Below are 16,306 nucleotides of genomic sequence, written 5' to 3' on the forward strand. Positions count from 1 at the left end.
TAAATACAAGACCCTAGTCCTATACATATACGTAGACAACGTTCGTTCAACAGGTCGTTGGGTTAGTGGTGTTACCATGTGACTCAACATATCACTAGGTAAGTACGCTATTTTTTTTCTCTTTTGAGAAATGCCACGCTTACACCTGGGTTTAACACATGCAGCAGTATGTTTACCCGTGCCTACGTACGTGCGTACTCTACAGTATACAAAGACCAAGACCGTATTGTGTACCAGCGCGCCCACATGTGCGCCCTGCCTCCACACATACGGCACCCGCCTTTATATCCCTTTCGACCTTGCCTTCCACCCCCTCCGCTTCTTCTCCTTCTCCTTCCACTCATCAGCTAGCTCCACAGTTCCACTTCCGCGACAGCTCCCCGAGAAGAGCCCTAACTAGCTTCATCTTCATCGCGCCTCGCCGGAAGGCATGGACCGCAAGGACAAGTCCCGCAAGTCCTCCTCGGCAGCGTCCATGGCCGCGCTCGCCGCCGCAGCTGCGGCCGGCGACGTGGCCCGAGCCGACGGGATGTCCGGCGAGGAGGACCAGAAGCTGAAGCTCGTGAACGTTCCCGTGGTTTCCGTCGGCGGCTCGAGCTCCTCTGCCGCGGCGGTGGCGGTGAGGAGGGGCAGTGGTGCTGCTGGCGCCGTGGCGACGGGCGCGGCTGGGGCAGGCGGGCCGAGCTGCCAGGCTGAGAGGTGCGGCGCCGACCTCAGCGAGGCGAAGCGGTACCACCGCAGGCACAAGGTGTGCGAGGCGCACGCCAAGGCTGCTGTCGTGGTCGTCGCCGGCCTCCGCCAGCGCTTCTGCCAGCAATGCAGCCGGTAAGGACAAATTCAGAAGCACGTCCTCTTAGGATCGATTTTCTTCATGATCAGTTCGTTCGTTCGTTCCTTCTAAAGGTACTCCATACATGAACAACTGCATAGATTATCCATTTGGCTCTTAGCTTTCTTGCAACCTTCACAAAACTCTTCAAGTGGAAATTCTAAGACGATTTCATTTAGAACATGCATGAGGCTATACCTCTTGGCTTCGTTCTTGGTAACCTTCCAATCAACACTGATAGTCTGTGATAAGAGGCCAGGCTCAAGAAAAGAAAAGTATTAGTGCAGGTTACTGTTTCATTTATGCCGTACACGTAGATAGTAACCCTGTTTGTATTATCTCCGGCAAGCTTACGGTGATAAGAAGTGGGATAAGAGAAACCAGGTCTCACATGTCATCCAGAGGATTCTGGCTTGCTTTGTTAGTGCACCATAGACCATAGTGCACATCATTGTCCTTTCTTGTTTGCTTGGAAAGGATAGTGGCTCTGTGGCTGTGGCAGTGGCTGTACATATTCTTTATGGGACACAGACTTTTAGCTCCTGTCGGTGCAGATGATCACAACTTGACTTGGTCCTTGCCATTTGCTCAAACCCATAGCCAGGGCAGCTTCTGCCTCCCCGAGCAGTTTAGCTGCAAAACAGTCTGTGCCTTCACTGCTAGCTATGTTTGGGTGCTTGATAGAAGAAGATGTGGTCCGTCCTAGATTAATCTGTTCACCTGTGGCCCGACCGGTTGCTGCATATTTTCAGATGCTTTATGTTTCTTGTGGTTAAATGACATCTTTGCTCTTCAGGAACACTACAATTACATGTTGCTCTATCTCCGTATTAGATTCCCTTATTATTAGATGTCACCTTGGCATTTTTCCTGAACAGACGAGTCCTTCCAGTGTTTAGATTTTAACGTGTGCTTTTCGAAAAGGAGGGTACACCAGTGGGATTAACAGTGTAGCTTGAAGTTAATCTAGCAGTAGTGGTGGTGGTGGTACTGGTGGACCGGTTCATTTCCAGAGTGCAGTTGGTCGCTGGCCCTGTTCATGCTGTCCTAGTGCTGTTTTAAGGTGTCGACAAAGACATTGCTACAGCAGTTCTTGATTACTCATAGGTGGGGAATTCAAGTGGAACAAACAAACCAAATGTGGTCCTCTGATTCAGAAAGCCATCATGCTTTTTCATAACCTGTAACTCGAAAAATAAACTGAACCAGGAACCGTGAGTAAATTGCATAAATCCACCACTTTGAGGGCTGGGTTTGCGAAAAACACTAGGATACAGTTTCTCTGCAGAAAGCACCACGTCTTGCGTAATTCTTTTGCAAAAACCACTGATCGGCGGATCGGGCCGCGTTAAGTGAGTTTATGACAGTTGGGGCCCATTTTTCGCCTACGTGGCATAACAGTTTAGGTTTCATGCAAAAAAGCCCCCCAAATTTCTCTCCTTGCCAAAAAATTTGTCGCAGGCCCATCCCGACCGCGACCACCGTCGCCCCTCCCGACCCCGGCCACCCCTCCCGACCCCGGCCACCACCCGTTCCAACCTTGGCGGCCCCCATCCCGACCCCGACCGCCGTCGCCCCTCCCAACCACGGCCACCACTCGTTCCAACCTTGGCAGCCCCCATCCCGACCCCAGACGAGGCAGAGGCCGCCGTCGCCGTTGCTGCACTGAGGTAGAGGACGAGGCAGAGGACGCCTCCCGTGGCCCTCCCCTCGCCGCCTGCTGGCCGAGGAGCAGTTCGACCTCGACGCCGGCGAGGTTCATCTGCCGCCCCAAGCCTCCATGGGCGCGGCCCCAGAACAGGACGATGGATCGGGTCGTCGCTCTCAACGATCCAGAACAGGACGAGGCAGAGGAGGCCACAGGCGGCGGCCGATGTAGAGGAGGCAGCAGGGACGGGGCTCTACCAGCGGGATCCGGCCAGGAACGAGCAAGGGCGGCGAAGGACGGCCGGATCTGGTGGCGTCGGGGTCCTGGTGGTCATCGCCGTTGGTTCGCTGAAGCTCCGGTGGTGAGGCACTCGCGGCCGAGCGCGAGGAGGCAGGGAGGCGGGATGGAGGGCCGGCGTCGGGGTTGATGCGCCTGTGGAGGGGATGGCGGTGAGGCATGGTCGTCGTCGCTCGCCGGCGAGCGCGAGAAGGCACAGGAGGGGGGAGGGCCGGCGTCGGGGTTGATGCACCTGGGGAGGGGATTGCGTTTATGTTTTTTATTTAGGGGTGTCTGTGTAAAATCTAAGGACTCGTTTGTAAATTTGGAATAACACTGATCTGGCACGAAATGTTATGCCACGTAGGCGAAAAATGGGCCCCAACTGTCATAAACTCGGCCCAATCCGCCGATCAGTGGTTTTTGCAAAAGAATTACGCAAGACGTGGTGCTTTCTGCAGAGAAACTGTATCCTAGTGTTTTTCGCAAATCTAGCCCTCAAAGTGGTGGTTTTATGCAATTTACTCAGGAACCGTAGAACTATGAATGATGCTCTGACCATAATGTACGAGAGTTCAGAACCACTCCTGCAGAGGAAAACACACACACACATGCTCTGTTCTTCACGTACCCCGTGTTAAATAGATCAATGCACCGCTGTAAATTGCAAGCTAAAAATTGGAGGTTAATTATTGGCAATGTAGGGGAAGTTGGGGGTCTTTGTACGGATAAACAGGACTAAATACTTATGGACTGTCTCTGCTTTTGCATCCACATGCATGAGCACGGCACCAGATTCCACCGGTACAACTGCAAAAATAGCTTCGTTTAATTCGCTCCAGTTAAGCAGCAAAATTTTGTATTGCTGCTTCACTTCACGTGCTGCGAGTAGTTTTCACCTCTTGGTATTTTGTTTGGTGTTGCTATCAATGTTGTGCCTGTTTGCTGTCGTCTCTGTCTGAAAACTGCTGCTGCTCTTGATCGGCATTGCATTGCAGGTTCCACGAGCTTTTGGAGTTCGACGACCAGAAGCGCAGCTGCCGCCGTCGCCTGGCCGGGCACAACGAGCGGCGGAGGAAGAGCTCGGCGGAGGCCAACGGCGGCGACGGGTGCCGCCACGCCGACCAGGACGGCCGTAGCCACCCGGGGAACCCGCCGCTGAGCCATTTCCAGATCAGATAAACCTACCTAAGCATGCTCCCTCTCTTCTGTCATGCAGCCATGCTACTAGCTACATATGTATCCACCGGCCTACGTATGTACGTGCCTGCCTACCTACGTCTCCACTATCCAGTGTACTAACTGGCAGTATATGTGGTCTCCTGTACTGCTATATATTTGCTGCTGTCTGCCAAAAACCTAAGCTAAGCTAATTGTAACCTGGGAACTGGTCAGGTGTTAGAGTGATTGTGTGTGTGATGTGTAATTGTATGGCCTATGCAGCCGAGACTTCTGCAGGCTGTGTAATATTGCTGCTGTGCTGGGATAATTTGTGGCAATATATGCTATCTATTCGAGTAACTACTAAGGATTGCTCAGAACGGGCCAGTGTATGTTTTCTTCCAAGTCTCTATACCCAGTCTCTAGTGTGTTTTTGTTTGTTTGTTATGTATTTGGTTTTCACTTGGCCTTTCCCAACCAACCAGGCACTTTTAGGTTTTTGGGTCTGACGTTTCCTTATAAACTTGATCGCCTTTATTCTTCTAATGGAACTTGCAGAAACCCCTCCCCTTGAGAAAAGGTTCTTTGAAAAAAAAGATTACTCAAAACTTTGCAAGACGCACTGAAGCTCTGTTTTGAACAAAGACGCTAAATCTCAATCCCTCACCAACTAAATAGGGCGCCATGGATTTCGAGCTCCAAATTTCACTCCCGTCAATTTCTAGTTCCCTCCAGATCTGAAAAAGAACAAACATATAAATCTAACACCGTAACAGATTGATGTTGCACTTCTCTCCCTTCTAAAATGAGCACAACATGCCAAGGAGCAATGTTGTCATTTTTGCTGAGTTATTCTTGTTTTGAGAAGGTGACCGCGACACTTCAGATGATCGCGTATGTCATCCTGCAAATATGACAAATGGGTATCTTCGAATGGCCAAATATACAGTTCATAAGTGTGTGAAAGTGTTTGTCAATGTTGTGACAAGGGTTTATGGAGCTCGGTATCTACAGGCACCCAACGTCAAGGACACGGCGAGGCTTTTAACATTCAGTGAAGTAAGAAGCTAGCGTAGGATGCTTGGAAGCGTTGACTGTATGGACTGGAGGTGAAAGAATTGCACTGCGGCATGGCACAATCAGTTCACCGGACGTTGCCATGATCCAACTATTATTTTTGAAACAGTTGCCTTCGAGGATTTGTGGACTTTTGACATTGCTACTTTGCCTAGCATGACTCTCATAATTATATTAGTGTCTTGCAGATATATCATCTTTTTGCTAGGCTAGCAAGTGGTGATGCTTCGACATACAATTTCAAGGTGAACAAACATGATTTTGACAAATGCTACTATCTAGCCGATGTCATCTACCCATCCTGATCAACATTTGTGAAGACTATACCTAATCTTTAGTGTAAGAAAAAAAACAATTAACAAAGTGCCAATAATCAATGGGGAAAGACACCGAGAGGGCATTGTACGGGGCCCTGCTTGTTTCTGGAATAGGAATACCTCAGCAAAGATCATGATATGTTGCATGATCATGCATAACATTACCATCGAGGATGATATATATATATATATATATATATATATATATATATATATATATATATATATATATATATATATATATATATGGAAAATCCATCCTACCACCCGGTGGTAGTTACCCCACATGTCTCATATACTATAATGGAGTAGTATATATACTACTTTATTATTCTAAATATGTTCATACAATATATTTAAGATATTTCAAAGCAAGTTTCATGAAAAAAATCATATGAGCCCATAGTTTTGTTATATTCGCGAAATACGTACTTATTTGTACATAAAAAAGAGTGTACTCAAAATATGGCACATACTACCTAAAAAGTAGTATATGTACTACATAAACATTATTATATACTACATACTACACGAACATACTCTCGATTTTGACAGATACTACATACAACATGCAAAACGCAAGTAGTGGTAACTACCACTGCTTGTAGAAATATATGAGCGAGAGAGAGAGATGGGCTACGAGTATGACTCGGTTGGCCATGTCGGGCTCCGTAAGAGCCCAAACCGTATTCATGCATTTCTTGAGGCATACCAGAAGATTGAAGATCGGCCATCCCGATCATGATTTTCCTACCCTCAGGGGGAAAGTAAAGGCCCTTCCCCCTTTGGAAGGCTGTGGGCGAGGAGATCAGTTGCGTGAAAATCTCACTCAGCATTAATGCATGTTACATGGGGCAATAGTGTGGCCACACTTCTTTAATTCATGATTACTTATTTATCTTGAGTATTTATTTTGTTGAATTATTTGTTACGCCCCAGTTAGTTGTTATTTTTGGATTATTTATTGTATGAAATTAATTGTCTGTTTAAATAAGCTTCATAATAATGTTGTTGCGTTGTTTCATTTTGAATGTGGAAAGTTTGAATTACGTTTATGCCAAAATAAAGTAAAAGTAGAGTTTGTGTGCAAATAGATAGAGGAACAAGAAATAAAGTTTGAAGGTTATCTCGTCTCGATTACTATATATTTATATATGTTTATTATTAATATACTAAGCTCCCTGTATTTGTACCCATCTAGTGCATCAAGGGTTGTGGGGTCCTTTAGTCTCGGCTGTAAGGGTGTGTATCATTGGTTGAGGTTCCTATTTATTATATTTTTTCTTTTCTTCCCTTTCTAATTTTATTTCTTCACATTTGAATTTATGAACATTTACTAAAAATTTCGAACATTTAAACAAATTATGAATACTTTTAAAAATTCCCAAATAAAGATTATTTATATTCCCAAAAAATGTAATTCGTATACATTTTTAAAGTTTACAAACGTTTTTAAAGTTTGTAAATATTTTGAAAATATGTGAACTTTATTTTAGATTTGTGAATATTTTAAATTTCCAAATGCTTTTAAAAATTCATGTTTTAAATAGTTGCAAAATTTTCAAACATTCAAACAAAAAAAACCATGAACATCTTTTGATTTAATGAACTTTTTCAAATAAAAAAGATAGTTGGTTTTAATAAGAAAGAAGTGGAGTGAGCGAACACAAGTGGCCGAGATGTGACACCACAATCACGCACCAAAGAACTCCACTATCCTCTCAAAACAAATATGTCTCTAGGAACACCCCGACACGATATACGGGCGAAAAAACACAGCCAGAATATAATTAAAACTCAACAAACACATATAAAACCAAAATGAAATGACCAAGCGCAATAACCTTGTAGTGATTTTCTTTACTTAATCCCATGAATGAAAAATGACGAGGCGAAGCGTGCGCTAGCCTCTGGAACAAAGCATCCACAACCTTAAAAATGAGCTTCAAAAACATTTAAAAAGTTGTGAAGATAATGACTGCACTAGACTTGTTGTTAGTTGCACCTTCGAGCTGTGGCGAGGCCGTTGAGTCCCGAGCTATGTGTCCAGCCCTTCTACCGCAGCGTCTAAGGACAACTCCAACAAGGATCACCCATTAGATATTAAGAAATGTCCGCGAACATGTCTGTGGACAGCCCAGACCCCGATCCTATTCCGTGCCTTAAGCGCCGGTTATAGGCTATTTTGCCTACCAGAGCACACACACCCTCCAGTCTGCGTCAGCCCATTTACACGTTTTTCTTTCTTTTCTTTTCTGTAAACCTTCAGAAAATCTGCGCCTGTCGCCTGACAATATTCAAACCCCTTGGCTTAGTACAAACCACGGTATTCAAGTGGGACACCATCCTTGTTGTGCCAATTTTATTTCTTTTTTATTCTTCAAATATAACTCTAAAAAAGCAGCGGTTTCCTTGTTTGGTTTTACCTTTTTCTATTTTGTTCTGGGTGGTTTTTATTCTATTTTTTCTTTATCTATTTCTTTTCATTTTTGAAATTCCTAGTTTTAAAAATCATGAACTTTTATTAAATTCGTGAAAAAAAAAATTAATATCCGTGAACTTTTTAAAAAATTGTTTTTTTTTCAAAATCGACAAACTTCTTTCACATTCATGATTTTTTCTAAAACCTGCATTTATTTTCAAATTCTTGATTTTTTTTCAAAATCACCAGTTATCTTTTTTCAAGTTCATGATGTTTTTCTAAACCGATGAACTTTTCAAATCCGCAAACTTTTTTTCAAAATCATAGCGAGCTTTTTTTGATTTCATGATTTTTTCCAAAATCATGAATCCTTTTCGGAATTCATGAACCTTTTTGTGTTTTTTTGTTCAATTCCATGTTTTTTTAATTCACAGTTTTTTCGGTTTTTTCTTCAAAAGTCAAAGATTGATCGGTCAACTGGTCTCCGGCGCCCGGTCAACCATGACCGAGCGAACAAGGCGACCGTAGGACGAGCGACATCGTCCCCTTGATACTGGGCCGACCCAGAGGCGCCGACTAGGAGGGCTCGTGCTGGGCGGAGGTCATTAATCGTAGTCATCAAATCTAGATAGTGGACCAAGCAAACTTACATAAAGGAAAAAAGATGAATGGGACACATGGGTTGTGGGAAGTTCTGGTCCAACTAATAGTGGGCTAGGCGGAGTTCCGGACTCCCCAGCTTAAGAATGATTTGAGGTTGTCTAAAAAAATGATTTGACGAAATTTGAACTTCTGAACTAATCCATGAACATTTAGTACCCCTTAAAGAAAAAAATCCATGAATACTTGGTGACTAGCATTGGACCACTAAAAGTGTTCAAACCGGTTGATTCAGACATTACGGACATGTTTGGTAGCCTTCCCAAGCGAGCATGGCCCATGGAGCCTGGCTCAACATAGCCTGGCTGAGGTAAAACATGCAGAAAACTAACATCCGCACTTCATTTCGTTGCCTGCATCTAGTCCTCTGGCATTAGGGGAGCCATTTTGCCTTAGCGTCTGGTTGCCCGCATAGGCTCGGCTCACGCAACTACACGGTATTTGGTTCCATGCAACAGTTGTTGTCTGGTAACCTCTTCGTCAAGGTGGTGAGGTTATCAGCACATAGCGGCATGAAGAATAAATCATAAACAGACAACAGAAGATAGTTAACCATAGCTAGTCGCAGTTTTAAATAAAGTGCCACACTTAAATATCTAAGACAAGGCCAAGGTCACCCGCCGCTCCAACCACCTCCAGGGTCGTTGAGGCTAAGATCTAAGACAAGCGTGTAAGATTTACCCCAAATCCCCATTACCCTTGTACTCAATCTGGATCAGGAACCTCAAATGCATCGGTACTATGAACTCATGACGATGTTTTGATCACTCCTATGGCTATTTACTCCGATTCCCCATTCCCCTAACCAAATGCAGATCGAACGCGGATCGAATGAGAATGAGTACGTTAGGAGGTGAAAAAAGTGCTTACCGCCATTGCCGAAGTGCAGAAGGTGATGATGCGGATGCCGGTGAAGGAGCCGGAGGTTGCCTTGCTGTCCTACGAACTGTTGAACGCCGTCGTCGCTGCCGTCGTGAGTGGAGAGAGGGGAGAGGGCAGAGGGAGCGGTGACGGGGCGACGAGGGTAATAATTGTCGGTGCTTCGGGAAGCAACGCGGCTTCTCGAGTATGGCTCCTTGTGTGCAGGCCCAGCCATCCGCGTGCATCTCGCAGCCCTGGTTCTGGAGAAACTAATGATTCTAGCGTTCCTAGCGAGACGGGCCCAGAGGTACTTTGAATTTCATGATATGCTGCCCCAACAGTGAACACAGACAATCAAATGGGCCACAATCTTCTCGTCCAGCCCTGGTTGGCCTATATGCAGGTAATCAAACACGTCCTTAGAGCATCTCTAGCAGACCCCGTATATAGCCGCGACCCGCATAATAACCACTAAAATACGGGTCGGCGTGGAAAATCCTGTCCGACCAGACACCGCAAATGCGTTCGACCCGTAAAAATTTTTGCAGGGCGTGGCAAAAGATCTCCCCCAACCTTTAGATTCACGGGGTGGGAGGCCGACCCGAGCTCGGTCCCTATCCGCATCGAGATTTGGCGCGAGGGACATTTCCGCGCGGACGTTCCCTCTCCCCACCCCTCCACCACCGCTCGCTCCGGTGCATCTTCCCCGGCAGTTCTTCGCCGCCATGGATGACTCCCTGCCGTCCCCCATCATCGTCGAGGTCGCGCACGCTCGGATCTCATCGACGGCCATGTTGGCCCTGCCGTCGCCCAAGGCACTACTACGCTGCCCGCAAGCGGCAGGGCAAAGTGGTCGTGCAGGGTGGGAATCCGGCTGCCCGTGCCGGGAAGGCCCGCGCTCCGGGCGCCAACGCCGCTGCGCGATCCCGGCCGGTGGCGGAGAAGGTTGGCAAAGTCTCGGGCGTAAAGCGGAAGAGGATTCCACCTACAAAGAAGCCGGCTCCTTCATCCACTCCCTCCGCCCCGGCAAGAGGTTCCCCGGCGATGCCGCTCAACGGCGCTGCTTCCACCGCTAGCGAGGTGTTTGACGAAATGGCCGGAAGGTATGCCTCTTCGGTCCCTTCAATTTTCTTTGCTTTTCGCCATTGCGGTAGCTCGTGACTTGTTGTCGCTCACTATAGCGGTGGTTCGAACAATGCCACTGCCGAGTTCGTGAACTTGTTGGACACCAACATCGTTGACATTGATCAAGCCCCGTTCGCTACATTCGATTACAATGAAACAGAGGGCGGCGTGGATGATCACGGTGGTGAAGAAGAATTGGAGGAGATAGATGAGGGGGCGTATGAGCAAGCGCAAGCACAAAAAAGCCAGAGATCGAAGAACTACACGATCTTGGAAGATCAACTCTTGATCAAGGCTTGGAGTGCGGTGTCTCTTGATGCTTGCACGAGTACGTCTCAAACCGCCAAGAGGTATTGGCAAAGGATCAAAGATCAATACTTCCGCATGATAGCAAAGTATCCCAATAGGACTCCACGCACCTTTCGGGCACTCCAAGGGCGTTGGCACGTGATCAAGCTGATTTGCAACCATTGGGAAGCTTGCTTGGAACAAGTACGCAATACACCTCCAAGTGGAACCTGGAATCCGACTATGTGAGTTCGTTTTTGTTGGGGAACGTAGTAATAATTCAAAAAATTCCTACGTGTCACCAAGATCAATCTAGGAGATGCTAGCAACGAGAGAGAGGGAGTGCATCTTCATACCCTTGAAGATTGCTAAGCGGAAGCGTTACAAGAACGCGGTTGATGGAGTCATACTCGCGGCAATTCAAATCGCCGAAGATCCGATCCAAGCGCCGAACGGACGGCGCCTCCGCGTTCAACACATGTATAGCCCCGGGACGTCTCCTCCTTCTTGATCCAGCAAGGGGAGAGGAGAAGTTGAGGGATGTAACGCCCCGAGACCGATGCTTCAGATGCCTTCCATGTATTTCGAGTTTCGCCGTGTGTTTCAATTGCTTTGTTGCATTCATCATGTCATCTCTTGCATTGCATCATGTCATCTTGCACCCCTTTTAAAAACTCAACTAAATAAATTGCATGGACCTTCGATCCATTTAAATCGAGGGAAATGCACATGGTGATTTCTCTTTACAACATATAAAAGTCTCCCAATATTATTAGGGAGCTATATTAAAATTTCCATTAACTTTGGAATTAACCTTAACACACTTGCAAAATAATTCCGTGCCTTTTCTGCTTCAAGTTTGGTCTCCAAACTTTTCCCTAAATTATTTCTTCACTTTCCGGAGCTCCACCAAAAATCTCAACATTTTGGCCACTCCTAAACCGTGTCCTAGTTCAAACCATTTGAATTAAATTTAAATTAGTTTGAATTTAAATCTTGCATTCGTGCCAACTTCTATTTTCTTGGATCAAGCTCATTTTTGTGAGTCCGGGAAAATTATCCACGTGTCCAACTTCTTCCCCTAACCTCTCTTTCTTTTCTTTCTTTTCTCTGTTTTTTTCTTCTTTCTTTAGAGTGAGAGAGAGAAGAGAGCCCAGCAGCCAGGCCGGCCTGCTTCCCCGCAGTCCATTTGGCCCAAGGCCCAGCCGCGCCGATAACCCTAGCTCTGTCCCTCGATCCCTTCCTCCAGCGCCGCCATCTCCTTCGCTCGTCCCGATCCCCATCTAACTCTCCCCCTCTCGATCCCACGCGCCTCCCTCTGCAGCACCAGGCCACGGCCGCGCCTCCTCCTCGCCAAATCCTCGTCGCCCGAGCGCTCGAGGAGAGGAGCTCCTCGAGCACCTGCGCCCGCATCCGTCGTCCTCCGCGCCGTCTTCGTCGAGCGCCAGTAGCTCAACCCTGAGCCTCTCCACGCGCGCCCGCAACCATCGCTTCGCTCCCATAGGCGTGCAGCCGCCCCGTGGCCCCTACGTTCCTCGTCCCGCCATCGCACCGCCTGCCGCGAGCTCCGCCTCCCATGGCGTGCTGCTGTCGACTCCACCTCGCGCGACCTCCTGCCTCGTCCTCGTTCCCACGCCGCTCGTCGCTAGAAGCCAGCAGGAGAAGCCCCACCTCCTCTCAAGGGCCCCGCGACATCCTCTACTGCACCTCCACCGGCCGGCGACCTCACCTGAACCTTGCCAGCGAGTAGCCCGCCAGGACAGGCTAGTCCCGCTCGGAACCAACCTCCTCCACGCGCCAAGTCCCGCGGCCGTCGCCCCTGCATCGCGCCAAGTCCCTGCATCGCACCCCTGTTGTTGTTGATGCCAAGTCCAAGGACCACCGAGCGTGGAATTCGCCAAGTACCACTACCAATGCCTCTGGATTCGCCAAGTACACCACCGGCAAGACCACTACTCGAACGAGTGCCGAACGAAACGCCAAGCCCCTCTTCTAGATCTGTGTACGACCTTTGTAACGATGTGCCAAGTACCTCTACGGGCGCTCTGAACGTCTACGAACCATGCACGACTACAACGCGAAGGGGTACCCGATTACCCCGAAGAACTCGGATTCGTCAAGTCCCTCTTCGAGACGTGTACCACTACTTCCACTACCGTCACCGTGTACCACTACTTCCACTACGACCATCCCGAGAACGTCTACTTCCCCTACACCGCATCGAACCCGATCCGCTCTGAAAATACACGCTTCAAAGGTATAATGACGAGACGACGCCCGTGAACGAATGCATGTGTGCTGTATGAGATGCTCGTGGTTGCACCGTTTTCGAGTTGTCATTGCACATTTCTCCTAGTTTGCCATGTCGTCGACCCGTGGGAACCCGGTTACCGGGATCACCCCACCATCTCTAGCATGTTCCGCACATCCGCACACTTGCTTCTTTTGCACCGATATCTCAACGAGTTGTCGGAACCGGAACGTTGCCGTGGCACCGTGTCCGTTATCGTCGCCGTGGCACCCTTTCATTTCGTCATGGTGACCAAATGCTTCATAACATGCTCAAGTCAACATTTTCATTAAAATTGCATAAAACTTGCATATGTCATCCGCATCATGTTAACATCATTTAAAATTGTTGTTTGCTTTAAATTGCTATATGCATATGGGGATTTTCCGGAATTGTTGTTTGTTATTTCCGGCCTCATTTAAACTTGCCTAGATAGTTAGTTTACTTATGCTTCACCTCTTGCCATGTTAATCAACATTTAATATTGTTGGGTACATAACCGAGAGAGAACTAAACAATTGATGTGGCGTTTCGTCAATATGCAACTCGTTGCATATTGAGCTCCACTTAACTTGTAGTTTTGTTTGTGCACTTTGCTTTGCCATGCCTTTTTAAACCAGGCATGCATCATACTTGATTGTGCATCATGCCATGTTTATGTGATGGTTGTTTACCATGATGTTTGCTTCTTTCCGGTTGCGCTTCTCCTTGGTAGTTCCGGTAACGTTGCGATTGTGAGGATTCGTTCGACTACGTCCGTTTGTCTTCTTCATGGACTCGTTCTTCTTCCTAGCGGGATCTCAGGCAAGATGACCATACCCTCGAAATCACTTCTATCTTTGCTTGCTAGTTGTTCGCTCTATTGCTATGCTGCGCTACCTACCACTTGCTATATCTTGCCTCCCATATTGCCATGTCAAGCCTCTAACCCACCTTTCCTAGCAAACCATTGTTTGGCTATGTTACCGCTTTTGCTCAGCCCCTCTCACAGCGTTGCTAGTTGCAGGTGAAGATGAAGTTTGTTCCATGATGGAACATGGATATGTTGGGATATCACAATATCTCTTATTTAATTAATGCATCTATATAGTTGGTAAAGGGTGGAAGGCTCGGCCTTATGCCTGGTGTTTTGTTCCACTCTTGCCGCCCTAGTTTCCGTCATACCGGTGTTATGTTCCTTGATTTTGCGTTCCTTACGCGGTTGGGTGATTTATGGGACCCCCTTGACAGTTCGCTTTGAATAAAACTCCTCCAGCAAGGCCCAACCTTGGTTTTAACATTTGCCACCTAAGCCTTTTTCCCTTGGGTTCTGCAGACTCAAGGGTCATCTTATTTTACCCCCCCCCCCGGGCCAGTGCTCCTCGGAGTGTTGGTCCAAACTAGAGCCACTTGCAGCGCCACCTCGGGGAAACTTGAGGGCTGGTTTTAGTTGTACGTAGTGTTCATCCGGTGTGTCCTGAGAATGAGGTACGTGCGACTCCTATCGGGATTGTCGACACATCGGGCGGCTTTGCTGGTCTTGTTTTACCATTGTCGAAATGTCTTGTAAACCGAGATTCCGAGACTGATCGGGTCTTCCCGGGAGAAGGAATATCCTTCGTTGACCGTGAGAGCTTATAATGGGCTAAGTTGGGACACCCCTGCAGGGTATAAATTTTCGAGAGCCGTGCCCGCGGTTATGTGGCAGATGGGAATTTGTTAATGTCCGGTTGTAGAGAAATTGACACTTGACTTAATTAAAATACATCAACCGCGTGTGTAGCCGTGATGGTCTCTTCTCGGTGGAGTCCGGGAAGTGAACACGGTTTTTGGGTTATGTTTGACGTAAGTAGTTTCAGGATCACTTCTTGATCACTTCTAGCTTCTCGACCGTTGCGTTTCTCCTCTTCTCGCTCTTATTTGCGTATGTTAGCCACCATATTTGCTTAGTGCTTGCTGCAGCTCCACCTCACTACCCCATCCTTCCTATAAGCTTAAATAGTCTTGAACTCGCGGGTGTGAGATTGCTGAGTCCTCGTGACTCACCAGATACTTCCAAACAGTTGCAGGTGCCGACGATACCAGTGCAGGTGATGCTACCGAACTCAAGTGGGAGTTCGACGAGGACCTTGGTCGTTACTATGTTTCGTTTCCTGTTGATCAGTAGTGGAGCCCAGTTGGGACGATCGGGGATCTAGCAGTTGGGTTATCTTCTTCTCTTTTGGCTTTGACCGTAGTCGGTCTATGTGTGTGCTCTGATTGATGTATGATTTATTTAAGTATTGTGTGAAGTGGCGATTGTAAGCCAACTCTCTTTATCCCATTCTTGTTCATTACATGGGATTGTGTGAAGATGACCCTTCTTGCGAAAAAACCTACAATGCGGTTATGCCTCTAAGTCGTGCCTCGACACGTGGGAGATATAGCCGCATCGTGGGTGTTACAAGGGAGAACTCCAGCAGCACGACGGCGTGGTGGTGGAGCTTGCGGTTCTCTGGCAGGGCTTCGCCAAGCACTACGAAGGAGGACGGCGGCCAGGAGGGGGAAACTTGCCCCCCAAGCAGGTGGGAGGCGCCCCCTTCCCCTAGGGTTTCCAACCCTAGGCGCCTTGGACCCTTGGGGGCGCACCAGCCCACTAGGGGGCTGGTTCCCACTCATATTCAGCCCATTAAGTCCCCCGTGGCAGGTGGCCCCACCCAGTGGACCCCCGGACACCTTTCAGTGGTCCTGGTACAATACCGATAACCCCCAAAACCATTCTGACGACTGAAACTGGACTTCCCATATATAAATCTCTACCTCCGGACCATTCCGGAACTCCTCGTGACGTCCGGGATCTCATCCGGGACTCCGAACAACCTTCGGTAACCACATACAATTTCCCATAACAACTCTAGCATCACCGAACCTCAAGTGTGTAGACCCTACGGGTTCGGGAACCATGCAGACATGACTGAGACATCTCTCCGGCCAATAACCAATAGCGGGATCTGGATACCCATATTGGCTCCCACATGTTCCATGATGATCTCATCGGATGAACCACAATGTCGGGGATTCAATCAATCCGTATTCAATCCCCTTTGTCCATCGGTATGTTACTTGCCTGAGATTCGATCATCGGTATCCCCATACCTCGTTCAATCTCGTTAGCGGCAAGTCTCTTTTCGTTCCATAATGCATGATCCCGTGGCTAACTCCTTAGTCACATTGAGCTCATTATGATGATGCATTACCGAGTGGGCCCAGAGATACCTCTCCGTCATATGGAGTGACAAATCCCAGTCTCGATACATGCCAACCCAACAGACACTTCCAGAGATACCTGTAGTCCACCTTTATAGCCACCCAGTTACGCTGTGACATTTGATGC

The 16,306-nt window shown here is 47.8% G+C and overlaps 1 protein-coding gene across 1 annotated transcript; it reads left to right on the plus strand.

The window, feature by feature from the left end:
* The first annotated feature begins 314 nt into the window (after positions 1-314).
* On the plus strand, positions 315-4,274 carry LOC109738267 (squamosa promoter-binding-like protein 13). The gene is made up of 2 exons (XM_020297368.4): positions 315-825; positions 3,752-4,274. Exons 1-2 carry the CDS (start codon positions 431-433, stop codon positions 3,933-3,935), a joined length of 579 nt encoding a protein of 192 aa, XP_020152957.1. The 5' UTR covers positions 315-430; the 3' UTR covers positions 3,936-4,274.
* Positions 4,275-16,306: the final 12,032 nt, after the last annotated feature.

The sequence above is a fragment of the Aegilops tauschii genome, chromosome 2 (genome assembly GCF_002575655.3).
Source record: "Aegilops tauschii subsp. strangulata cultivar AL8/78 chromosome 2, Aet v6.0, whole genome shotgun sequence".
Classification (NCBI taxonomy): Eukaryota; Viridiplantae; Streptophyta; class Magnoliopsida; order Poales; family Poaceae; genus Aegilops; species Aegilops tauschii.